The following is a 25537-nucleotide window of genomic DNA, read 5'->3' on the forward strand; positions in this document are numbered from 1 at the left end:
CTCAATATCGTTTGGGTTTTCCTGTAGGTGGGAATGGACTGCTTCTATATCTGAGGAATTGCAAATGGAGCTGAACACCATGCAATCATCAGTGAACAGCAACCCCACTTCTGACCTTTATGATCGAGGGAAGGTGATTGGTGAGGCAGCTGAAGATGGTTGCACCCAGGGTATTGCCCTGAAGAACTCTTCCTTACAATAATATCCTGTGTCTGAGATGATTGACATTTATGTTCCTAAAGCTAAGCCATTCCATTTGGGACAGGTGCCAAGTAGGAACCAAGAAGTTCTCCATAGTGGGCCAGGGAAATATGAATGGGTTTGGATGCTTCTCCTGCTATATCCGTATGTTGAGGGAGAAATTGCCCAAGTGGCCTCACTCGGAGTCAGTAGATGGTGATGAGGAACAGGGGCCCACTATCCTCCCTATGATTAGCTATTGAACCCAGGCATAACTAATATGTATGGCCCCGTTGCTCATTGGATAATCTCATTGAACTGTTGTGGAAGCAGTGTTTTATTTTTAACTTAAGTTAAAAGGCCTTGGTTTCAGAGTGGTATTCCTGACCTCAGGACATCCCAAAGCGCGTAATAGTCAATTAATTAATTCCGAAGTGAAGTCCCTATTCTAATTTAGGCAAGAGAAAATTGTGCAGTGATGTAGAGTTTCTGGTTTAGTTAGCCATTTTTCTGATAAAAGCATAATGTGATTCTCTTTTTTTGTTTTGTCAGGACGTGTTTTGAGACCTGTTCAACAGGGATTGGTTGTCTGAGTAGGACGATGGTTCAGTTGCAAGATGTACAGGCTATGTTTGCTGCTCCTGCCTCTGGGAATGCATCGTACTGCCCAGCACTGTTCAGGAGCTTGGAATATATTAAGGAGGAAGTCAGTTGTGCAATGGATGAATTTACAACATGGGAGAAAGAACTATTGAATCTGACATTTGATGGTAAGAATGAAATGTGTGCAAGTAGAACACCTTTTCAATTGTAATTTACAGGCAGAAAATCAGCCATGCAATTCATTGTGAATTAATTTTTGCTATTTTTGTGTTCCTCGAACACTAGATTCCAGCGTGAGTTCGTTAGTGGACTTCTCCCTGCAAGTGGAGCCAGCAATTAATACAGTACTTTGTGCTGTGCAGGCTGTAGTAAAGAGGCAGAAAGAGGAGAATGGAAAGGAACAAGAGAAAATCACTGGTAAGTGTTGGTGTTCTTTGTTTGTTGGCAGCTGTCTCTTCAGTATTTGCCTTTAATAAAAGGTCATGATTTTACAATGGGGAAGTTGGTAATAGAGGGAAGGAAACATAGGAGTGAATATCTTTAGACTTGGACAGCGATATTGCAATTTATGGGATGCTCGGTAAAAATCCTGGAACTCCCTCCCTAAAAGCACTGTGGGTGTACATACACCAGATAGACTACTGTGGTTCAAGAAGGCAGCTCATCACCCAAGGCATAAGGGATGGGCAATAAATGCTGGTCTTGTCAATGATGCTCAAATTCTAGGGATGAATTTTTTAAAAACTTATCCCTACTACCACCACCACCACAGAGACTTGCCACCTTTTAAGTCTCCTTGCAACAGGAGGCTGCTCTGATACCTGCTATGCTAGTGTGTTCAAAAGAGAAAACTGGAAATTGCTTTTTTCGGCGTCCCAATGTCACCGTGCCTCATTTAGATTTTCAGTTCAGTGGGCGCACAGCTGACTCAGCTGCACAACCGCCTAAATGTCAAATGCCTATTAAGGCCTGTTAGAAACTAATTAAAAAGGTTAAATGAGCCACCCATCCAACCTTAAGGTTGGGAGGCAAGCAAAGAGCCCAGGCGGCCTTTGCATTTTTCATGAAACCTCATCCACGGGCGGGATGAAGTTTCATGAAGTTTTTATAAATTAAATAAAGTTTTCCATTAATGTTCCTTGACAAAATTCCCAGCTCATGTAACACTGTCACATGAGGGGGCATGTCTTATAATATTTTCTTTTCTGTATTTAGCTTTTAAAAACTGTAATTTGTGTGCATGCGTGAAAGCGTGCAGGTCCCGACTCAGGGAATCGCCCCCCCTGCCCACGCAGGGAGAGCTCATCCGGGCAAGCTTCACGCTGGGCGGGCCAATTAAGGCCCGCCCACGTAAAATGACGTGGTAATTCCATTGGGATTAGGGGGCGATTGGGGTAGCCGATTGGGTTTGTGTTCGGTCCCGCCTCCCCAAGGAATTATCACTAACAACTGAGCCCACATCGCACTGTTTTATTTTGAAATTTTATGTCCCGGGTTTAAGAGCAATTTTTGTGGCATATTTACTAAAAGTAGATGGAGTAATCTATTGTTAGGTACCAGAAAGTAGCCACTGCATATTAATACTTATGTCTTAATCAATTGTAGGAAATGAAGACAATGAGAATAAGGAGATGGTGCACAAAGTTCAGTCTGGATACCTAAGTAAATGTTTGGGGCAGCAATTAGCAAGCGACATTACTTCTTTAAATCTGCAGAAAGTTATTGCTGCTGTTTCTGACCTTCTGGAAAAACTAAAGGACTATCGTCAGGAGTGCACACTTGAACAGTACCAGGTTTGTTATGTGTTAAAACGTCCCTTTTTATATATAGGTACTGAGATTAAATGTAAGATTATGCCTTTATTCATATTAAGACTTCAGATGTAATCAGGTTTGTGCTGCGCACATTTTTATTAGAGGGGGAAGCCTATTGCTGTATTTATATATTTAAAAAAAAATTTTTTTTTATTTCTGCAGACAGATGTGTAATCCCTAAGCTTGAATCATGTACATGCCTGGCTGAAGTAATCCGATTAACCCTCTTCAAGAGCACTTGACTAGTATTTCATTTTGCAAAAAGATCTTCCATGGGGAAGTGTTGAAAACCTACTGTTTATTGCAGTTATGTTTTCAAAGAGAGCAACTCTCTCTTGTGCCAATTAATTGAAAATTTGCTGCAGTTTGGCATGTCAACACTGTTCCTTCCTGGCTTTCCTTAGAAAGGATAAATATAGGATCCTGAATCTACCTTGCTTAAAATAACTCTAGTAGATAGTAGAATGTTAGTAGAATCCACTTTAGATTGAAACTTGACCTTAGTCTGTTATCCTCAACAGAATTTTGAAAATCCTAAGCAGTAAGCAAGTGGAAAGAAAACCTTCAAGAGGTTTTGTTTTGGTTAGCGAACTGTGCCAAGTAGCTTGGTGCTGACGATTGCTGAAGCACCTTTCTTTGCGGTATTAGTGAGAGGTTAGGCATCCTGACCCGACACAAGCTTCCACTGTGCTCAAATTGGCCAACATGATGGCAAGCTAGGAACTCTGAATTTTGTTCTTGCCTTGGTCAACTTATAAATTTGCAGAGATATGATGGCTTGTACTGAATTTGTTTTCAAATTGCAGTATGATGTATGTAATTTTAGCAGAGGACTGCTGCTGTTTGTACCAGAAAGAAACTGATGTGTGGGAATTCCAGTCTAAGTGTGTGTTCTTTCTCTTCCTTAGTTGTTCAATCAAAGCTGCTGCTGCATTGTGCGACTCCTTCCTATGCTGACTACCTACTCTGAGCTGGTTCTATACTACCTAACGATTTCTATGGCCACTCACAGGAGCAGTGGAAAATTGCTGTCTGTTTTAGCTCATTTATTCACAGACCTTGCTGTGCAGGTACGGTTAAGCGTTAACCTTTCCCGTTGCATTATTAAATGGGTCTAGATTTTTGAATTATTACGTTTAAATTCCTTTGATTATAAAACATCAAGTACTATATTTTCCATAACAGTTTTACGGCCTTGTTTTCTCCTCCCTTTCACTTCCAAATCTCATCCTGCCAGGCTACCTCCACCAAAAAAACCTTACATCTCTGGTGTGTTCCTTTGTCAGTCATTGGGAAAAATAAATGTCTTTGGAAGCTGAATATTTGAAGGTGGAGGTTTGACTATAAAATTCTTCCACATTTTATTACTTTATTTTAAAAAAAACTTGTATATTTTTGAAGTTTTTAATTTTGTTTCGCTTTGTTATAAGTGATCCCCTGAGTACGATGACTTGAAATATATTTTGGTATTGTACAACACAGAACTTGTGCTTTTATTACAAAATTGGGATTGTTATCAACAAAAGTCATTAACCATTGCAGTGATTTTATAGCGTGGGTGGGAAAGATTGAACTTTGTTTTTAATGAATGCTTTAAAAATCACGGTGAGGAAATAATATAGAGTGATATTTCTTGAGTAGGGATTCTGCCTTCCCAAAGAGTTAATGGAGGATGCAGCGGGAGAAGGTTCAACCCAATTTCATGATAATGAGAGTGGAGGAATTGGAGAGGGTGAAGGCATGAAGGATGTCAGCGACAAGATAGAAAATGAAGAGCAGGTATGTTTTTTCAGCATCTCAATCACGCAGTATTGTTTCACATTAAGGTTTCAAAAGAACCTAGTCCTTTCACCTCAGCAATGTAGGGCTGGGGGGGATGATTTAAGAATTGAAGAAATATTGCTGTAATGGGAAAGATGGGCACTGGGTGTCCTATCCTTTTCCTTTCCAACACCTTGAACCTGTTGCTTCTGCTGCTCTCAAGGAGACTTTCAGCAATCAATGATTTTTTTTTTAAAAACTGTGCCTTTTACTTAAAATTCAAGTTGAGCTTTTGCACTTGTATAGTTAAATGAGCTGCACAATAAGCTGTAGCATGCTATGAATTAAACATCCACATTCTGTACTGTCACTCAATCATCTTGAACCACCATATAATGTCTTCTATTCAGTGATTTATTGCACCTTCTCCATTGAGACTTGCCTATGAGCTGAATCCATGTATTATTGTTTTGAAGAGGTCAATGAGAGATCCCCGTGATTCATCTGGAATAAGCTGTGTATAATCCATCCATTTAGATCAGAAAGCCCTAGGTTTGATTTCTAACTTCGACTTAGTTCCAATGTAGTCAATGCAAACTAAGCGTTTGAGGGCTAGGAAGGTTAAAAAAAAAAACAGCCAGTTGTTGCACTCATGATTTGCTATCCAGTTGACCCCCTGCTAGAAAGTCCTGACTGGGGTTGTTGGCTAAGGACCAGATTGAGCTTGACTGTGATTCTGCATCTTTAAAAAGCTGGCTAACATTCAAAGCACCTGTGTGCTAGTATAGACCACACTCTGCTGGTGAATCTGTATCCCAACTGAAGTGCATGCCTTTTGGGAGGCTTGATGTAAGAATTACACTACATCGATAAGCAGTTCCACTTTAACTAATATGAAGCTATTTAGTGATATTAAGGAGTTATTTTCATCTTGGAAATTATTTGAGGGACAAAGTTGCTGCTAGTTTGGTGCTTCGTCAGTAAAAACACTAACGGTGAAGGTGGGAGAAAATAAGAATTGGCGATCACAGTAATAGCAAAATTGCGGTACTATGGCTCCCTTTCCAACTCCTTCCCATCAGTTTCCTCACCCTGTTGAGGTAGCAGCCAGTCATGCATTGTATTTTATTTCCCCCTCGCTTTTGTTCGTTCTTTTCCCTTTTTCCTTTCCTTAATTCTCTTGACCCGCAAGCCCCAACTTTTTTTTTATTTTGTGTATTTAGAATATCACATTGAGCTAAGTAATTAGATCATATTTTACAGCAAAACTCTTGTATTCTCTTTCTCTTCAGGTGGAAGATACTTTCTGCAAAGACCAAAAAAGGAAAGAAGATGTGGAGGATATGGCAGATGTTAAAGAGGAAGAGAATGCGATAGAAATGTCTGAGGACTTCCAGGGAAAACTGCATGATGGAGACAACAAAGAACCGGGTCAGTGGCTGAGTGACAATTTGAGATGTGCTTTTTTGTGTACTGTTTAATAGGAAAATTTAATGGAAAAGCAAAACACTGCAGATGCTAGAAATTTGAAATTAAAACAGAAAATGCTAGAAATGCTCAGCAGGTCTGGCAGCATCTGTGGAGAAAAGCCAAGATTAAAAGTTCTAGATCAGTGACGTTTTTGCAGAACGCTTCCATCATTTTCTGTTTTTAAATGTAATGGAAGTCTTGGTGAAAGCACGTTTTACTACTTTCAAATAGTGACACCTCTGCACCACAGCATTAATACCATTTGATGTGAGCTAGAACGATGAAGCTGCAGCTGTAGTAAAATGGCCGGCGTTTACAGCAGAGAGTATCTCATTCACTTTTATGAAACTAACTTGGAAGGGGACAGTAAAGCTCAAATGTGCAAAGCCTTCGGAACCAAACATTTGGGGTCTTAGTTTGGCATTCTGAGAACCTAAGTTATTTTGTAGCCTTGCAGTACATTCCCAGTTCTTGTGTGAAGTTTGACACTACTGCGAATACCAAGTGGCTTCATGGAACATATTAGGTAATGGAATGCTTCTGGAAACTGGTAGATTTATCATTTATAGCATCGTAACTATTTCCATTTATAAATTGACTCTTGATCCAGATTTTCTGTCCACTGCGGATGATGTCGATCGTAAACACAAAGTTGATAATAGAATTATACTGTTGGGAGCTGGCAACTGTTGATTGCCAATTGAAGGAGAAATCTAATCAAAAGTGGCTCTAAACTGGAGTCTGTGAGAATGTCTTTGTTGTGTAAATCACAGTGTGGACATCAGCTATAACTTCCATCTAAACCTTTGAGACTCTGGCCAAAATTTTACCTTTGCCATGCAGGATCACGGCAGGCCTGGCGCTTTGTGCAATGGGGCGTGATGACGTCAGGCAGGCTTCCCGGCATTATTGCACCAAGTCACGATATTTCGGTCGGTGACACACGCAAAAATCAAAAGTGCGCCTGCTGACAATTAAAGGGAAAGTTAAGGCCGTTAAAGCCCCAATTCACTGCGATTTTGTGTGGCCTGTGCGCTTTTATGCTCACGCATGGGCCAGTCTGCCAGGCAGCCTTCACGTTTTTCATTCATTCTACATCCAGGACAGGATAAAAGGACCACAGGATGTTGGAGAGATGAAGAGTTAGGAGTTTTGTTTTGAGTTGGTAGTTGGTGCATTATAGACTGTTTTTGAATATTTTGGTTCACTTGGATAATTCTAGGAGGTTAAACATGTGCAGAGACTTTCTGCAAAAAGACCCCTTCAGTGCTGAAACCTGTGCAACTATCCGGTCAGACAGGGGGATTGTGTACTCGGCTGGAGGGAACTCCTCCAGAAGAGAATTGAGAGGGCCAGAAGTGAGAGGAGGCCAGTTGCTCACAGGCACCTTCCCAGACTCTGCCCTCAGGACCGAGGTGTAGCCAGAAGGGGTGGTGGGTCAGCAGGCTTTGCAAGGGAGAAGGATCAGGAGAAGGCGCCAATACCCAACAAGGTAGTACACAGGCAGCAATCATGCTACCTGGACGTGACAAGAAGTTCAGTGCCGAAGAAGGCTCCGCCTCTCCAGGGAAACCATCACCTCTATCTGTGACATGATCGGCCCCAAGATAGCCTCAAACTGTGTAGGTGGTCACCCTATGCCAGTGGCTCTGAAGGTGACAGTGGCCCTGAACATTTATGCCTCAGGATCGTTCCAAGGGTCAGTGAGAGATCTCTGCGGAGTCTCGCAATCCGCTGCCCACAGCTGCATCAAGTTGGCCATAGTTGTATTATCTAGAAGGGTCAACGCCTTAATTCAATTCAGGACTGACGAGGCCAGCCAGGCAGAGCGAGCCAGGGGATTTGCTGCAATTGGAGGATTTCTGAGAATTCAGGGAGCTATTGACTGCACACATATGCCCAACAAGGCACCAGCTGGGGGAGCTGGTCCTTTTGTGTTTAGAAAGGGCTTTACAATCTAAACGTGCAGATTGTGTAACTGCAGCGGGTGAGATACTGCAAGTTTGTGCCAGGCATCCAGGAAGCTGCCGTGATGCCTACATCCTGCATCACTCCCAGGTGCCAAAGCTGTTCATAGCCCCAGCATGGTTGGATAACTGGCTACTGAGTCATGGAGGCCATTCGCCAAAAAGGTGGCTGTTGACACCACTAAGACACCCAAGGACTCCTGCTGAGGAGAGCTACAACTTCAGTCATGCCTCCAGAAGGGCAATAATGAGAGGACAATAGGCCACTCCAGATAAAGTTTCATTGTCTGGACTGCTCAGGGGAATCACTGCAATATCCTCTGGAATACGCCTCCCTTATTGTAATAGTTCACTGTGCCCTGCACAATTTGGCAGGGGTGGGAAGAAGACAGTGATGGTGTCCCTGAGGCTGCAGATGACAAATCCAGTGCTGATTCAGAGGAGGAGCCTGATCAGCTTCAGACAGGGAACAAGATGCAGAATTGTGGATGCTTATGGGAGGCCCTTAATTCAGAGGACTTTCAATTAGGACTCCAAAGCCAGGAGTACAAATGATCACAATGAGGCTGCCACCTTACTGCTCTATGCTGATGAAGCCCTCCTGTCACCTTCTACTCTTGTCCCTCCCTCTGAAATAAACTTTGCAGCTCAGTCTGTGTGTTGCACACGATTCCCAGGCCTCCTCCCTAACAACGTCATGAAGCACACTAAGGCCATTGCAGATGATCTCACATTTTAATAGTGAAGTGTGAGATATACATTACACATGTCAATGAAAAGTGATTCACTCGCGAGACTCCATATGTGATCATAGTGACGTAAATTTCCACTTACAAGTGCTACGTCTTGGTGCTTCTCCCTTGTTGGCAGCTGGATTGGAGGCAGACTGCTGACTCTGATGCCCTGTCGGCCTTGATGACTTTGGTGGCCATCCTTTGGTCGCCGGGGCCTTGTGGGCCCCAACTGAGCGGGAGAGTCCAGCATGATGGCTGGGCACTCCTCAGTCATTGCAATCTCCCCAGATGAGATGGTCACAGGCAGAGTTGGGGAGGAGCTGCTGCCATCATCAGGAGCGCCCTGAGAGACGCCCCCAGATTCATGTAGCTGCAGGTCGTCCATCAATATGAGGTTTGACCTGCTGAGGTCACTGCCAGTGTGTGGGCTCGCAGGTGTGAATGCAACCTCAGAAACCCCTGATCTGAGTTCCTGGAGCTGCCTTTCCATGAGAGTTGCCACTGTCTCTAAGGAGGAAGCTGTGTATTCAGAGTTCTGGGCAAATGCAGTGCTCATGCTCTGCATGGACTCCTCCAATACGGAGACTACAGCATGCAGACTCTCGGATCTGTGCCAGATCGTCACATGCATCCCGCTGGACATCCAGTACCTGCCACCTGATGGATAACTCCAGAGGCTCATCATCTGCCCTGGGCTCAGCGTCGTCCTGGTCTCCAGCAATTCTTCGGCTGCTGGCGCCCTGGGGACCCTCTGCCTCCATCAGCACCTCAAGAGAGTGTGACATGCCTTTCCCAGTGTGCATTACCATCTGCTCCAAAACGCTTATGTGCTGGTGCTTGGTGCAGAAAGGGGATGTGACGTGGATGCATCTGGCTACAGGTCATCCTCTGATGTTACGGGAGGGTCCTTGGGGTCCCTCTGGGGTCTAGGGGATGTTCCATTTGAGAGAGGGGAAACATATGTAAGACTCAAGTAGCATTAAGAACTGAGTGCATGCATTTTGGTTGCTTCTCCAAATGGACATCTGAGTGAGCAAAGACTCCTGAATGGATGAGCAATGGGGATTAGTGGATTTCACATGTCAGCCCTACGACTGCTGCCCTACATCTCTCATACCCTCGCCCAATCTCTTCCTTGTCCAGTGGACTCTTACCCCCACCCCCCCACCCACCTCCGAGACCCCTGCCTCTCTATGACCAGTGAAATTGCTCCATGTTCACAAGCCATCTCAAGGATTTGCTCCTCTGTCTGACTTAATATCAGCAGATTAGGGACACCACCACCTGTTCATCCTTGCTCCTGTGCATTGTGACTCCTTTTTCTCCTGTATGGACAAAAGTGCTTTCATTAATCCCCCCTCTTCATGCCACATCATTACCAGCCTCCCCCAAAGACTCAGGTTCAGGTGCCCATCACATTGCAGCACCCCATCCTTACGTACATGCCAGCCATCCTCCCTAATCACATTCAGTCTTTAACAGCACAGGAAGACGTGCCAATTTAAGCTTGGGATTTCACACCCATGAGCCCCTACAAGTGCTGTCACACACACGTGTCTCTCCACGGTTACAATTGGAATCAATGCTCACCCTGGCAGAGCACAGAAGATCATTGAACCTCTTCCTGCACTGCATCCAGGTCTGGGTGCAGAAGGCGTATTCCAGCCACACTTTACAGCACAGGATCTCAACACAGTAATCTGACCCTTGGAAAATCTCAGCAGCTTTCTGAAGCAGTTCCACAACGATCCTCAGTCTTCAGGGAGCTCCTTTTAAACCTCCAGCCCGCACCCTCTTTCATCTCAGCACCCACCCTCTTCCCCTCCCTCACCCCCACTCCAACAGCGCTGAGCCTCTCGACGTGCATCTCACACTGGCCGGCAATTAATTAGCAGCCAGTGTGAAATTGCTATCAGAAGGCAATCACTGGCGGGAGCAGATTTCACATCTGCTTCCAGCCCCAGCAATCGCTCTTACCTGACAAGCCTAAAATTGAGGTGTCTCATCTTTTTTTTAAAAGAAAGATCAAATGTTCTATGTGGGAAATAAATTAACTTTCCTTTTGACAATTGCCCTTGCACCTTAAGCTGTTTTTATTTTCAAATGGCCTAGTTAAACTGAAAGCAAATGAATGTAGCTATTGCAATGTTTCATCTTATTCTCAAATGAGAATCAATAATTAGTTCCAATTTATATTTAAATGGCCAAATTGTTTCTTTAGGAGAGGATGACAATGATGAGGAATCAGATCCTGAAGAGGAAGAAGAACTGGATAAACAGATGGGTGACCTAGAAGATGCGGAGGCTGACAAACTAGATGAAAGACTTTGGGGGGATGACGATGATGAAGACAGTGTTAACGAAGGGGCTGAAGATACAGGGCCTGGGATGGATATGGTAAGATAGCAAGCGCTTATAAATCTGTGAAATTCACTTTTAATTAAGTAATTTCAGTGTTCATGATTATTGGCATTCATTTTGAAAATGGTTGAGATTGCAACGCAAAATAATTGACAGTCATTTTTGTTTCCATTTGTACCAAAGACAAATGCTTTCTGGATGCTTAACGTGTAGACTTTCCTCCTTTGTTTCATTTTCTTTTACTCCAGCAGAATGTGGGACAACAGTGATAATCTATACTTGTTTTAAATGACTTTTTGTTTTCCTTAATTCCCTTATTTCCATGCTCTGATCCTCTTTCTGAGCCAGTGACACATGACAAGTCCAGATGAGTACCAACTCTTGGGATTCCTTGAAGCAGCCATGAATCACATGTACCAACTCTTGAGCCCAAAACCAATTTTTTTTTTAGCTTCTATTTGATGTGGTTTGTTTTAGCAAAACTGAGTTCTAAGTTTAAAAATTAGTAACTTGTTTAACTGTTTTACTGATCAATCAGGAACATTTTCTAATCAAAAGTTCCAACGCGTGCTACTTGAGATAGCATATAGATGAGAAAAAGAATGGATCCTTTGAGGTCTCTGATGGTAATGTGGGGGCAGGAAGCGAAGCCACTATTGGCGATGTCCTGGATATGGTGGGATGGGTAAGAATGGAACCAAGTGTGGGCAGTCCCAAGAGCTGGTTAAGAGAGAGGTATTTAGCAGAGTGGTCGATTGTCCCTCTTCTCTGCAGCCTTTGGCACAATGTGTCAGTGTCACAGTCAGAGATTGTCAGCCATGATTTTGGTCAGAGTCATTTCAGTACTCTGGCAAGGTGGAAGCCTGACTGAAAAGATACAAATGAAGTTGAGAGAGACTGGCATGGACTTGAGATAGCAACATCTTCAAGGATTTTGGAGAGGAAAGTGAAATTGTTGATAGGGTGATGATTTGCAAGCTGAGGTCTGAGGAGGGGAAGGGGTGGGCGATGGTGATTTAGAAATGTTGGTGGGGGACAGCACCTGAGGAGAGGGAATTATTTACAACGTTAGCTGGCATGGGGTCTAGGAAGGAAAATTAGGTAGTCAGCAGTTTATTAGGAATGTGGTTAAAGGGTAGAAGTTGGATCTCGTCAATTAGGGGAACGTGGAGTTGGAGTTCTGGGTGTGGGACATGAGAGAGAAGCTTGAGAGAGAGAGATGGGTTCCAAGCTAGGATTGGGGAACTTTTAGGGAGGTCTGGCTTGGTTGGAAAGTAGAAGGGAGGAAAACAGCGAAGGCAGCTAAACAAATGTTCTTAATTTTGATTCATAAGACATTGTAAGATTGTTTACTTTTTGTAGAATATACCCCAAATTATCAATTCTTGAAAGAAAGATTGTTATAAGAACAGGACTGGCTGCACCTCCAAATGTTCTCTAGGTGATTTAGGGTTTTTTGATGTCATCGATCAACGGACATTTCTTTCTTACAGTTCACACAAGTATCTTGTACTAGGTAAATTTGGAAAACATTGCATATATTCAAATACTTGGTCTTTACATACCTCCCTACCCCAATTCTTGGAGATCCTCTTCACTTCTGTTAATTGACCAGTTCCACCTTGACCTGTTATAGCTGCAGTTTTATTTTAATTTCATGCCCCAATTGTTTTTAACCACAGGAGACGTCTGAACTCGTTGCTAAAGATGACAATATTGATGCAACAAACCAAAATGAGAGTGACAAAAATAGAAATGAGGAGAAGGAAGAGGAGAGGGGGGAAGAGGAAGGCAAGGAGAAAATCCATGAGCAGTTGGATGAGGTATTGACATTTGAGTTCCCCTGCGGTTATGTGCAGTAACACAATGTTTGGTTTATTAGCTGGCTATGCCAGTGAGTGGCTGGACCTGAGTTCACATCTGAAGTTCTCCATGCTGCAAGCTCTAGTTCTCTACCTTATCTGTATGAGGTTCTGAGATAGTGAGCAAGGAATACAAATAACTTACCAACGTTCTTAAATTTGCATTTTTGGGGGAGGAAAAAAGACTCCATGCAGGGGGAAAATAACAAATGAATTTTTTAAAACAATATTTTTTTCTACACAAAGCTGTGAGTAGTGGGAGATCAGATCTTTGGCATTTCTACTTTTGAATAGTAGTGAAGTATGTTCCCTTGACACTGATGGTTACATCACGTTTAAAACATTCTTCATAAAATGCCTATTGTGGAAGATACAAGTGTGCACATCAATCACACAATAAATATTACATTACCTTTATTCGGTGTTTTCACATAACCTCGTCACACAGACTAGAACCTGTTCCTGCACTAGTGATTTTATTAGTAATCTGAATAGATTTCAAATGCGAGCGTGAGGGGGACTTACTAATCTACTTCATTACATTAGCGTGAGTACGATGAAAACGAAGTGGATCCATACCAAGGCAATCAGCAAAAACAACCGGAAGCAGAGGCCTTGGACCTGCCTGAAGACCTCAATCTGGAAAGCCAAGATGGAGAAAAGAGTGATGAGGATCAGGAGGAAGAAGGCAAGTTAGTTGCAGACTTGTTTGGAATATATGCAAAGAATGTCCAGGGTTTATTAGATTTTCCAATATTTAGGCCGTGACACTCTTTTGCCTGCTTACAGCTCAGTGAATAAATTCAGTACCCAATTTAAACCCAGGTTGTACAGAACAGATTTTCTTGCCCATTTTCTCAAGATATTGACTGTTTCCAGGGGTGCGAGTAGGCCACTCGGTCCTTTGAGCCTGCTGCACCGTTCAATGAGATCATGGTTGATCTGATTGTAACTTCAACTCCACACTCCCACCTACAACGATAACCTTTCACCTCCTTGCTTATCGAGAATCTATCTACCTCTGCCTTACAAATATGCAAAGGTTCTCTTCCTCAAAAGGCGGTGGAAGCAGAGTTTCAAAGATTCTCAACCTTCTGAGAGAAAAAATTTCTCCTTATCTCTGTCCTAAATGGCCGACCCTATGTTTTTAAACAGTGGCCCCTCGTACTAGATTCTCCCGCAAGAGGAAACATCCTCTCCACATCAATGCTGTCTAGACCCCTAATGATCTTAAATGTTTCAATCAAGTTGCCTCTTACTCTTCTAAACTGCAGAGGATTAGAGCCTAGCCTGTCCAACCTTTCCTCATAAGATAGCCCGCCAATTCCGGGTATTAGTTTAGTAAACCTTCTCTGAACTGCTTCCAATGCATTTACATCCTTCCTTAAATAAGGAGAGCAATACCCTATACAGATGTGGTCTTTTTTTAAATTTACTCGGGATGTGGGCTTCGCTGGCTTTGGCCAGCATTTATTGCCCACCCCTAGTTGCCTTTGAGAAGGTGGTGGTGAGCTGTTGTCTTGAACCGCTGCAGTCCATGTGGTGTAGGTACACCCACAGTGCTGTTAGGAAGGGAGTTCCAGGATTTTGACCCAGCGACAGTGAAGAATGCGATATATTTCCAAGTCATGATGGTGAGTGACTTGGAAGGGAACTTCCAGGTGGTGATGTTCCCATCTATCTACTGCCCTTGTCCTTCTAGATGGTAGTGGTCATGGGTTTGGAAGGTGCTAACTAAGGAGCCTTGGTGGGTTCCTTCAGTGCATCTTGTAGATGGTACACACTGCTGCTATTGTGTGTCGGTGGTGGAGGGAGTGAGTGTTTGTTGATGTGGTGCCAATCAAACGGGCTTCTTTGTCCTGGATGGTGTCAAGCTTCTTGAGTGTTGTGTTAGCTGCACTCACCCAGGCAAGTGGGGAGTATACCATCACACTTCTGACTTGTGCCTTGTAGATGGTGGACAGGCTTTGGGGAGTCAGAAGATGAGTTACTCATTGCAGGATTTCTAGCCACTGACCTGCTCTTGTAGCCACCATAATGTGGGAAAATGTGAAGTTGTTCACTTTGGCAGGAAGAATAAAAAAGCAGAGTATTATTTAAACAGAGAACAACTGCAGCACTTTTGAGGTGCAGAGGGATCTAGGTGTTCTAGTGCATGAGTCACAAAGTTAGTAAGCAGACACAGCACGTAATCAAGAAAGCTAATGAAATGCTACCCTTTATTACAAGAAGAATTGAACATAAAAGTAAGGATGTTATGTTTCAGTTATACAGGGCATTGGTGAAATTTCGAATACTGTGTGCAGTTTTAGTCTCCTTATTTAAGGAAGGATGTAAGTGTGTTGGCGGTGATTCAGAGGAGCTTTACGAGATTGAAATCTGGAATGTGTGGGTTGTCTTATGAGGATAGGTTAGACAGGCTGGGCTTGTTTCCACTGGAGTTTAGAACTTAATTGAAGTATGCAAGATCCTGAATGGCCTTGACAAGTTGGACGTGGAAAGGATGTTTCCTCTTGTGGTGTGTCCAAACTATTGGTCACTTTTCAAATTAGGGGCCTCCCTTTTAGGATAGAGATGAGGAGAATTTTTTTTGAGGGCTGTGAGACTTTGGAACACTCTGCCTCAGAACATGGTGGAAGCGGGGTCATTGAATATTTTTAAGGCAGAGATAGATTGATTCCCTTGCCTAACAAGAACTGAAGGTTATTGGGGATAGATGAGAATGTGGAAATCGACACACAAGCAGATCAACCAGGATCATCTTGAATGGCGGATCAGGCTTGAGGGGCCGAATGGCCTACTTCTGCTCCTATTTCGTATGTAAGCCGATCATTACCCACGGACTTGTCAGCCTGCAGCTCCAACACTTTTCTCAGTAGTACCACTTCTCTGGTGATTGTAATTTTCCCAAGTTCCTCCCTTTCTTCCATTTCCTGATTTACAGCTATTTCTGGGATGTTACTTGTATCCACTATAGTGGAGACCAATGCAAAATACCAGTTCAATTCATCTGCCATCTCCTTATTTTCCGTTATTAATTTCCCAGACTCACCTTTCTATAGGACCAACGCTCACTTTGTTAATTGTTTTTTTTATATACATCTGTAGAAGCTCTTACTATCTGTCTTTATATTTCTAGGTAGCTTTTTCTTGTACTCAAATTTTTTTCCTTCCCTATCAATTTTTTTGGTTATTCTTTGCTGTCTTTTATAATCTGTCTAATCTCCTGACCTGCCACAATTATATGCTTTTTCTTTAAGTTTGATACTTTCTTTAATTTTTTTAGTCTAACCACAGATGGGTTCTCCCCTTGGAATTTTTCTTTCTCGGAATCTATTCCGTGTATTTTTCCAGCAGGGATCACTGGACAGTGATCAAGAACAAGAATCTGGCCTGTTTTCTTTTCAAATCAGAAGACACATTGCTCCAGACTAGCCCTTGCCTCCGAGCAAACAGCTCAAATGACATCTGTACAAACCTTTAGGTACAGAGCAATTGGTAGTTAGTTGAAGTATAAGAAAGTGAAGATATACTAAAAATTTGAAAGATGTAAGGAGATGTATGCACGGTTCCCCTTGAATCTAATTTGTAGCCTTCGTTTTAGATCAGAAGAAATAGGAGCAGGAATGGACCTCATGGCCCATCGAGCCAGCTCCGCCATCCAATATGATCATGGCTGATCATGGGCTTCAATTTTTCTGCCCACTCCCCATATCTCTCAATTCCCTGAGAGACCAAAAGTCTGTCTATCCCAACCCTAAATGTATTCAACAATGGAGCATCCATAATCCTCTGCGGTACAGTTGTAGGTCTTGTGTGCGTCATTTATAATAAATCTTCTTTTAATTTTATAAAGGAGACAATCCCTTTGATATAGAAGAAAAACTAAAGGATTTCCATGAGAAAGATCCGGATGAAGATGAGACGCTGGAGGAGAGTGCTCAGACAATGGAGGAGAGTGCTGAGCCAGAACAGGACCAAGATTCTCAAACAGAGCAGGAAACTGATGAGAAAAAGCAAGAGAGTGAGAGCAAGGAAGAAAATCTTGAGGAAGACCAGGAACATGGGAAAGAAGAAAATGCTGAAGACATGAACCAACAGCAGCCTAAAGAGGATGAACAGGAGGAATCCGCCAGGGAAAACAAAGGAGTTCCCGATGACGAGGGGCAGCAGCCAAAAGTATGCAATTTCCTTACTTACTTTTTATATGGTTTACTTTTTCCTCACAGCTTTGGGAGAAAGGGCAAGCAACAACAACTTGCATTTGTGTAGCCTCTTTTTTAACAGAATAAAGGGCAGATGATCTTCCTGGCTTGTATCAGCTATGGCTCAGTAGGTATCACTCTCTCCTGAGTCAGAAGGTTGTGGGCTTTAAGCCCCAGTCCAGGACGTGAGCACAAAAATCAAAGTTGGCCCCAGTGCAGTATTGAGGGAATGTTGCACTATTGGAGGTGCCGTCTTTTGGATGAAATGTTAAACCAAGACTCCATGTGACTTCTTGGATAGACGTAAAAGATGCCATGATACAATTTTCTTTGAAATAGTTCTCCTTGGTATCCTGACAATATTCATCCCTCAATCATAATCATAAGAAAAAGTTATCTGCTTATTATCACATTACTGTTTGTGAGAACTTGCTGTGCACAAATTGGTTGCAGTATTTCTTACATTACAACAGTGACTACACTTCAAAAGTGCTTTGGCTATAAAGTGCTTTGAGATGGTCTCTGATCATGAAAGGCGCTATATAAATATAAGTCTTTTACTACTGAGGATAATAGAAGGGATAAAGTATCACTAGAAAATGGATCAAAGTTGTCTGAAATGAACCTTCCCTTTTCTTTATGGAGAAGTGCACAGCATCTAAATGATCTAATGATTTGTTAATTTACCACTTGGAGAATTGCAGGGTTCAAAATTGTGCTGTGCTTCTTTTTTGGTGTTCTTGTGGTAAATTGAGAGTAATGGAGATGAGTGATTATTTGAAAATCTAATTTTGGTTTCATTAATTTCATAAACACTATGCAAACTTTAAATGCCAGTAAACCACGGGGCTAAAAGTGTTCATAAGTTTGAACTAGGTTCTTTCTGATCATTGCGTCCTATTTTTTAATCTTTTGTAACTTCCACTGGGGAATTTTTAATTTTGAGCTTATAGTTTTAAAGCCTGTTTGGGTGGTTTTAATCTTACCAGATTTTGATAACTTTGGTATAAGTCCTGGAAAATTACCTAATGATTATTCATAGATTCATAGATGTTTACAGCACAGAAGGAGGTCATTCGGCCGATCGTGTCAACACCAGTCAACAAAGATCTGACTACACTAATCCCACTTTCCAGTGCTTGGCTCATAGCCCTGGAGGCTATGGCAATGCAAGTGAATACCTAAATACTTCATAAATATTACAAGAGTTTCTAACTCAACCACCCCTTTCAGGCAGAGAGTTCCAGACTCCCACCACCCTCTGGGTGAAAGAATTTCTCCACAGCGCCCCTCTTAGCCTTCTGCCTCTTACCTTAAACCTATGCCCCCTGGTTATTGACCCCTCTACTACATAAAAGTGCCTTCCTATCCACCCTATCTATGCCCCTCATGATCCCATATACCTCTATCAGGACCCCTCTCAACCTTCGCTGCTCAAGGGAAAACAACCCCAGCCTATCCAATCTTTCCTCATAGCTCAGACCCTCCAGCTCAGACAAGCTGCACCCTCTCTAGTGCAATCACATCCTTTCTATAATGTGGTGGCCAGAACAGCGACGCCTGACCAGTGTTTCATACAGTTCCAGCACAACCCCCCTGCTCTTGTATTCTATGCCTCGAATAATAAAGGCAAGTATCCCATATGCCGCCTTAACCACCTTATCTACCTGCCCTGCTATCCTCAGGGATCTGTGGATATGCACACCAAGGTCCCTCTGATCTTCAGTACTTTCCAGGGTCCTACCATTCATATTGTGATCCCATGCCTTGTTAGCCCTCTCCAAGTGCATTACCTCACACTTTTCTGGGTTGAATTCCATTTGTCACTGCTCTGTCCACCTGACCAGCCCATTGATATCCTCCTGCAGTTTGTGGCTATCCTCCTCACTATTTACCATCCTACCAATTTTTGTGTCATCCACAAACTTCTTGATCGTACCCCCTACATTTAAGTCCAAATCATTTATGTACACCACAAACAGCAAGGGTCCCAGTACCAGACCCTGCGGAATCCCACTGGAAACAGACTTCCAATCACAGAAACGTCCCTCTACCATCACCATCTGCTTTCTGCCTCTCAGCCAGTTTAAGATCCAGTGTGCCACTTTGCCTTGGATCCCATGGGCTCTTACTCTCTTGACCAGTCTGCCATGAAGGACTTTATCAAAATCCTTGCTGAAGTCCGTGTAGACCACATCAAATGCATTACCCTCATCAACATTCCTGGTTACCTCCTCAAAAAATTACATCAAATTTGTCAAGCATGACCTTCCCTTAACAAATCCCTGCTGACTATCCCAGATTAATCTGTGTCTCTCCAAGTGCAGATCTATTTTGTCCCTCAGAATTCTTTCTCATAACTTCCCCACACCGAGGTTAGACTGACTAGCCTATAACTTCCTAGTCTATCCCTTCCTCCCTTTTTTAATAATGGGACAACATTAGCAATCCTCCGACACCTCACTTGTGGCCAGAGAGGATTTGAAAATTACTGCCAGGGCTCCTGATATCTCTTCCCTTGCCTCCCTCAACAGCTTGGGATACATCTCATCCAGGTTGGCAGATTTATCCACTTTTAAGGCCGCTAAACCAGCTAGAACCTCCTGTCTCCCTCTGTTAATTTCCTCTAATATTTCAGTCCTCTGCCCTGATGTCTATACCTATGCTGTCCTTTTCCATTGTGAAGACCAATGCAAAGTATTCATTGAGGTTTGTACCCACGACTTCCAGGTCCACACACACATTACCTTTTATGGTCCCTAATTGGCCCTACTCTTTTCCTAGTTATTCTCCCTTTTGGGTTTTCATTTATTCGACCCACAAATGCTTTCTCGTGCACTCTCTTAGCTTTCCTAATTTCCTTAAGTTCTGCCCTGCATTTTTTATACTCCTCTAAGGGGTCTGCCGTATTGAGCCCAAGGTATCTGCCATAAGATTTTTGCTCCTTGACATTCCGGGTTCTCCAGACTTGGTCCCCCCGCCCACCTTGTCTTTACGGGAACATATTTACCCTGTGCTCTCGCTATTTCCTCCTTGAATGCCTCCCACTGCTCTGACACAGTTTTATCTGCAAGTAGCTGCCCGCAGTCCACTTGGGCCAAATCATATCTCATCTTAGTAAAATTAGCCTTTTCCCAGTTTAGAACTTTTATTCCTGGCCCAACCTTATCCTTTTCCATAACTATCCTACGTCTAACTGAGTTATGGTCAGTATCTCCTGAATGCTCCCCGACTGATGAGCCTTCCACCTGCCTGGGCTTATTTCCGAATATTAGGCCCAGAACTGCCCCCTTCCTTGTTGGGCTTTCTATGTACTGGCTAAAAATGTTCTCCTGGATGCAACTTAAGAATTTTGCTCCCTCCCTACCTTGCACACCAAAACTACTCCAGTTAATATTTGGATAGTTAAAATCCCCTGCTGTTACTGCCTTATTATTCTTGCACTTCTCTGAAATTTGATTACATATTTGACCCTCTATCTCTCCCTGACTCATCAGACTCATTAAAAGACTCATTATTCTACTGAGCCTTTTTTTAAAAAAAAATACTCCCATTAAACAATCCTTGCATATAGAGTGCTCATTATTGCTCCTGCACTCATCCAGGCAATTGGAGAGTATCGCCACTCGCACAGCAATTACATTAGTGGTTTACCTTACTCTATACAAGCATTATTACTCTGCGTTTTGGGATATGACTTAACCAAATTAGCTGCTGATGGTAGTAATTGTTACTCTGATGGGAGTAATAGTTTCAGTAACATGGGGTAAAGTGGCTGGGTAATGGCAGCTATGATGGCTGTTCATTAATTAGGTTGTTCATTAATTAAATCACGTCACTGAAGCACCTAGGGGTGTATTACTGAGTTAAAGATGGCATATAATTGCAAGCTATCAATAACCAATTGCCATTGTTGTCTGAAGATGCTTACACACATGACGTTTTTGCTTCTTGCATTTATGTGCTGGACTTTTGCCTGTAGATTCAGTATGAGCTGTTCATGGCACATTCATCTCATCAATTTTTTTTAAAAAATGCATCCATTCATGGGATGTTGTGTGGAGGGAGCCGGAGCAAGTGAGCGATTGTAAATAGCAATGGGCGGGTGAGAGGTGGACACGGAGCCTGAAGGAGGTGGTGTGTGTGGGGTGGGGGAGAGAAGATAAGACATTTAGTCTAGGCCAGCATTAATTTTCCATCACTAATTAACCTTGAGAATGTGGTGGTGAGCCGCTGCCTTGAACCGCTGCAGTTCATGTGGAACATCCACAGTGCTGTTAGGAAAGGAACTCAGGATTTTGATCCAACAACAGTGAAGGAACGGCGATATAATCCCAAGTCAGGATGGTGTGTGGCTTGGAGAGGAAGGTGCTGGTGTTCCCATGCACCTGCTGCCCTTTTTCTTCTAGGTAGTAGAGGTCATGGGTTTAGACGGTTCTATTGAAACAGCCTTAGTGATTGCTGCAGTGCATCTTGTAGATGGTACATACTGCTTTCACTGTGGAGGGCGTGAATGTTTAAGTTATATGGGGTCCCAGTCACGTGAGCTGTTTTGTCCTGGATGGTGTCAAGCTTCTTCAGTGTTGTTGGACCTCCACTCATCCAGGCAAGTGGAGTGTATTCTGTCACACTCCTGACTTGTGCCTTGTAGATGGTGGTTATCTCTGGGCAGTCAGGAGGCAAATTACTCACTGCAGGATTTCTAGCCTCTGACCTGCTTTTGTGGCCACAGTATTTATATGGCTAGTCCAGTTCAGTTTCTGATCAATGCTAACCCCCAGGATATTGATAGTGGCAGATTCAGTGATGGTAATGCCATTGAATGTCATGGGGAGATGGTTAGATTCCCTCTAGTTGGAGATGGTCATAGCCTGGCATTTGTGGCACGTAGCATTTGTGCTACACTTAACAGCCCTGGCCTGAATGTCGTCCAGATCTTGCTGCATATAGACAGGGATTGCTTCAGTATCTGAGGAATCATGAATGGTGCTACACATGTGCAGTCATCAGTGAACATCCCCACTTCTGATTTTATGATGGAAGGAAGGTCATTGATGAAGCAGCTGAGGATGGTTGGGCCTAGGACACTACCCTGAGGAACTCCTGCAGCGATGTCCCGGGTGGAGAAGATTGACCTTCAACAATGACAGCTATCTTCCTTTGTGCTAGGTATGACACCAACCAGTGGAGAGTTTTTCCCCTCATTTCCATTGACTCCAGTTTTTCTAGGGCTCCTTGTTATCGCACTCAGTCAACTGCTGCCTTGATGTCAAGAGCAGTCACTCTCAACTCACATCTTGAGGTCAGCTCTTTTGTCCATATTTAGATCAGGGCTGTAATGAGATCAGGAGCTGAGTGGCCCTGGCAGAAACCAAACTGAGCATCAGTGAGCAGGTTATTGCTGTGTAAGTGCTGCCTGATAGCACTGTCAACAACACCTTCTATCACTTTGCTGATGATCAAGAGTAGACTGAGGTGTTAATTGGTGGGTTGGATTTCTCCTGCTTTTTATGGACTGGACATAGCTGGACAATTTTACACGTTTCTGGGTAGTGTTATGATATGGCAGGTGGTATTTCCCAGGCTGACTAAATCTACAAGGGAAACTTGGCCACGCTATCACAACAGTCTTGCAATTTGTATTTATTATAACAAGGTTTGTGCACTGAATTCAGAAGCAATGAGTCCGTTAACACCTTTAGAGATTTTAAAAATTAAATTTAAAACATTAATTAGCAAAGGAATAAAACATGTACACAAGATCAGTTATACTGTTACTTAATATTATATTAAATCCCAAAATTCCTAATTAATCAGACTCCCAACTAGACACCCCTTTAAGGCAACAGTCCAGAAATAGGTTTTAAATTTAGATAGGCAATCCAGCAAGGTTACCACAGGCACCCACTCAACAGTGGAATCCCAAAGGCTTTTAACACAACTTTGGTTACTGGAACAGCGGACTTCTGCAAAGTGGCTAGAGGCTGTTTCCCCCAAATCTATTCCATATGGTATATCTTTTAAATCTATACAGCCACCGCTGATACAACTTTCCATCTTACTTCCTCTTTAATCTGTAAATCTCATTGTTCCCATATGTCTTTAGAATTTACTTTTCTCATACTATAATTTCTCATACATATCTCTTATGTTGTCAGTATGGCCTTTTCCTTTTGGGAAAAATAAATGTAATAACCTTGCCCTATTTATCTTGTTTTAAAACTTTATCATTTTTCTTTGAAAATTCAACAACTTTTCCCCTTATCTGAAAATGCAAATTTCATTTACACCCTAGCTACTGACTTTTACCCTAGCTCACTCATTAGCATTTCAAATACCCTTTTTACATCTAACTCTTTTAATAATTTCAACCTTGCAGTCTATCCAACACTTCTTAATTCGATTAAATCAGCGCCACACACATAAGCCTACCTTAAAATATCCCACCATACTATTGTGAAAAATATGATGCCAGTGTTGTACCTGTACTAGAAGAACTTGGCTAGGGGCGCAGCCGGTTGTCGACTACAAATCTTCAGTACTACTGCCAGAATATTGTCAGGGTCCATAACCTTTGAAGTATCCAGTGCCTTATGTTGTTTCTTATGTCACATGGAGTGAATTAGATTGGCTGAAGACTGGCATCTGTGATGCTGAGGACCTCAGGATCAGCCTGATCCTGATCTCCCACTTGGCACATCTGGTTAAAGATGGTTGCAAATGCTTCAGCCTAGTCTTTTGAAGTGGTGTGCTGGGCTCCCACATCATTGAGGATGGAGATATTTGTGGAGCCTGCTCCTCCAGTTATTTGTCCACTACCACTGGTGTGGCAAGACTGCAGAGATCTGATATGATCCATTGGTTGTGGGATTGCTTGGCTTTACCTATCGCATGCTGTTTATGTTGTTTGGCATACCAATAGTCCTGTGTTGTAGTCCTTCACTAGATTGGCACCTCGTTTTCAGGTATGTCTAGTGCTGCTGTAAGCATGCCCTCCTGCACTCGTCATTGAACCAGGGTTGATTGTCCGGCATGATAGTAATGGTAGAGCTGGGGCTACAGGCTACAGATTGTATTGAATGCATCTGATGGCCCACAGGTAGATTGGTGAGGTTGAGGTCAAGTAGGTTTTTTTCCTCTCTTGTTCCCTCACCACCTGCCGTAGACCCAGCTACCCAATTGTCAAACCATCGTTCTTGACTGGACATGATGATAAGATGGCAGAACTTTGATCTGTTAATTGTAGGATTAATTTGCGCTGCGTATAACATGTTTGGCATGCAGGTGGCCCTGTGCTGTTGTTTCATTAACACTCATTTGAAGATTTAGCTGATCTCCTCCTGGTCGTACCCCTCTGAGCTAGTGTTGGCCTTGTGTGTGAGTGACATCCTGGACTATGAGGTTACAGATTGTGGTGGTGTTGGTCCGTTCTTGGTCTGTCACAGTGCAGCTAAATATTACACAGGTTGAAAGTATATTAAATTAATCCTCGGGCCTCTGGTAATTAACATTCTTGCATTCTTGCATTTTTGTTCAGATCGGTTCTCATCTTTGTAAAATTAGTTGCTTTCATCACTTTGAAGTCAATGAAAATTTATTATTTTTAAGCAAAGTAATTGATTTTTCTGAAGGGTGTGTCAATTTTATCTCTGTTTTTCTTTTCAGGCAGACGAGGAAACAGAAGATGACCAGGAGGTCCCTCAGTCCGAACAGCGAATGGAGCATGAAGCTGAAGGAAAGACTGGAGAGGAGAACCTTCAGAGTGATACAGCTGTGGAACTGGCTGGATCTGCATCTGAGAGAGACCAAGCTAAAGAGGTATAATTAAATCAGTCGGTGCAAGGAGTGAGAGAACGTTTCCATACGTTTGCATGTTGTACGTTGTCGTCGTCAGTGGTCCCCCGGAATCGAGGATGACGGCCTTCAGGCTTGGTGAAACTTCAGATGACTGAGGAGCTCAATACTGGATCCACATGTTCTTCCGCAGTGGGGGCACTTTGTTGTGCAGGGGAGTGGAAATCACAGCCTGAGGTTGGCTTCCTTCTCCATCCCTTTGCTGCTGCCGTTTGCCTTGCTGTCAAGTAGCTGAGCCTCAAAGTGGCTTGCACTTTGATGGACCAGGTGGTGCCTTGCCAAGTGATCGGCAGCATTCTCCTTACAGTTAGTGGTGTTAATGCCTCCACGCTTTAGGGTGACCTTGAGCGTATCCTTTCTTATTTTCCTTTGGCCGCCCTTTGAGCATTGACAAACGGAGAGCTGTGAGAAGAAAACCTGCCGAGTGAAGCGGTTTTTGGGCGTCTGGACGCATCGTAGTTTGCTCCACAGGAGCAGGGCTTCAATGCTGGTAGACACAGCTTCATGGAGGATGCTTGCGTTAGTCCGGTGGTCTTCCCATTTGATCCCCAGATTCAACACAAGCACTTTCAAACTTGTAACAGTCTTTGTGTCCTTTTTAACTTATTGACTTAAATGTTACCTATATTTATGATGGGAAGTTTCAGCTGGATCCCATAAATGAGAAACTAACTTCACATATCCATCTTCATTCTCTGTTTTGGTGAAACAGGCTCTGCCTGAAGA

At 43.0% G+C, this 25537-nt stretch overlaps 1 protein-coding gene across 1 annotated transcript in view; it reads left to right on the top strand.

Moving 5' to 3' along the window:
- The window catches only part of mdn1 (midasin AAA ATPase 1), a 227351-nt gene that overhangs the window by 176646 nt on the left and 25168 nt on the right, over positions 1–25537 (top strand). Inside the window, exons 80-90 of the mRNA XM_078542396.1 lie at positions 733–950; positions 1069–1200; positions 2389–2576; positions 3506–3667; positions 4239–4376; positions 5651–5789; positions 10751–10926; positions 12573–12713; positions 13299–13440; positions 16609–16931; positions 24623–24775. Coding sequence (XP_078398522.1) covers positions 733–950; positions 1069–1200; positions 2389–2576; positions 3506–3667; positions 4239–4376; positions 5651–5789; positions 10751–10926; positions 12573–12713; positions 13299–13440; positions 16609–16931; positions 24623–24775 — 1912 coding nt within the window. The remainder of the gene's footprint in view (positions 1–732; positions 951–1068; positions 1201–2388; positions 2577–3505; positions 3668–4238; positions 4377–5650; positions 5790–10750; positions 10927–12572; positions 12714–13298; positions 13441–16608; positions 16932–24622; positions 24776–25537) is intronic.

This window comes from Cetorhinus maximus, chromosome 5 (assembly GCF_964194155.1).
Source record: "Cetorhinus maximus chromosome 5, sCetMax3.hap1.1, whole genome shotgun sequence".
NCBI classification, from domain to species: domain Eukaryota; kingdom Metazoa; phylum Chordata; class Chondrichthyes; order Lamniformes; family Cetorhinidae; genus Cetorhinus; species Cetorhinus maximus.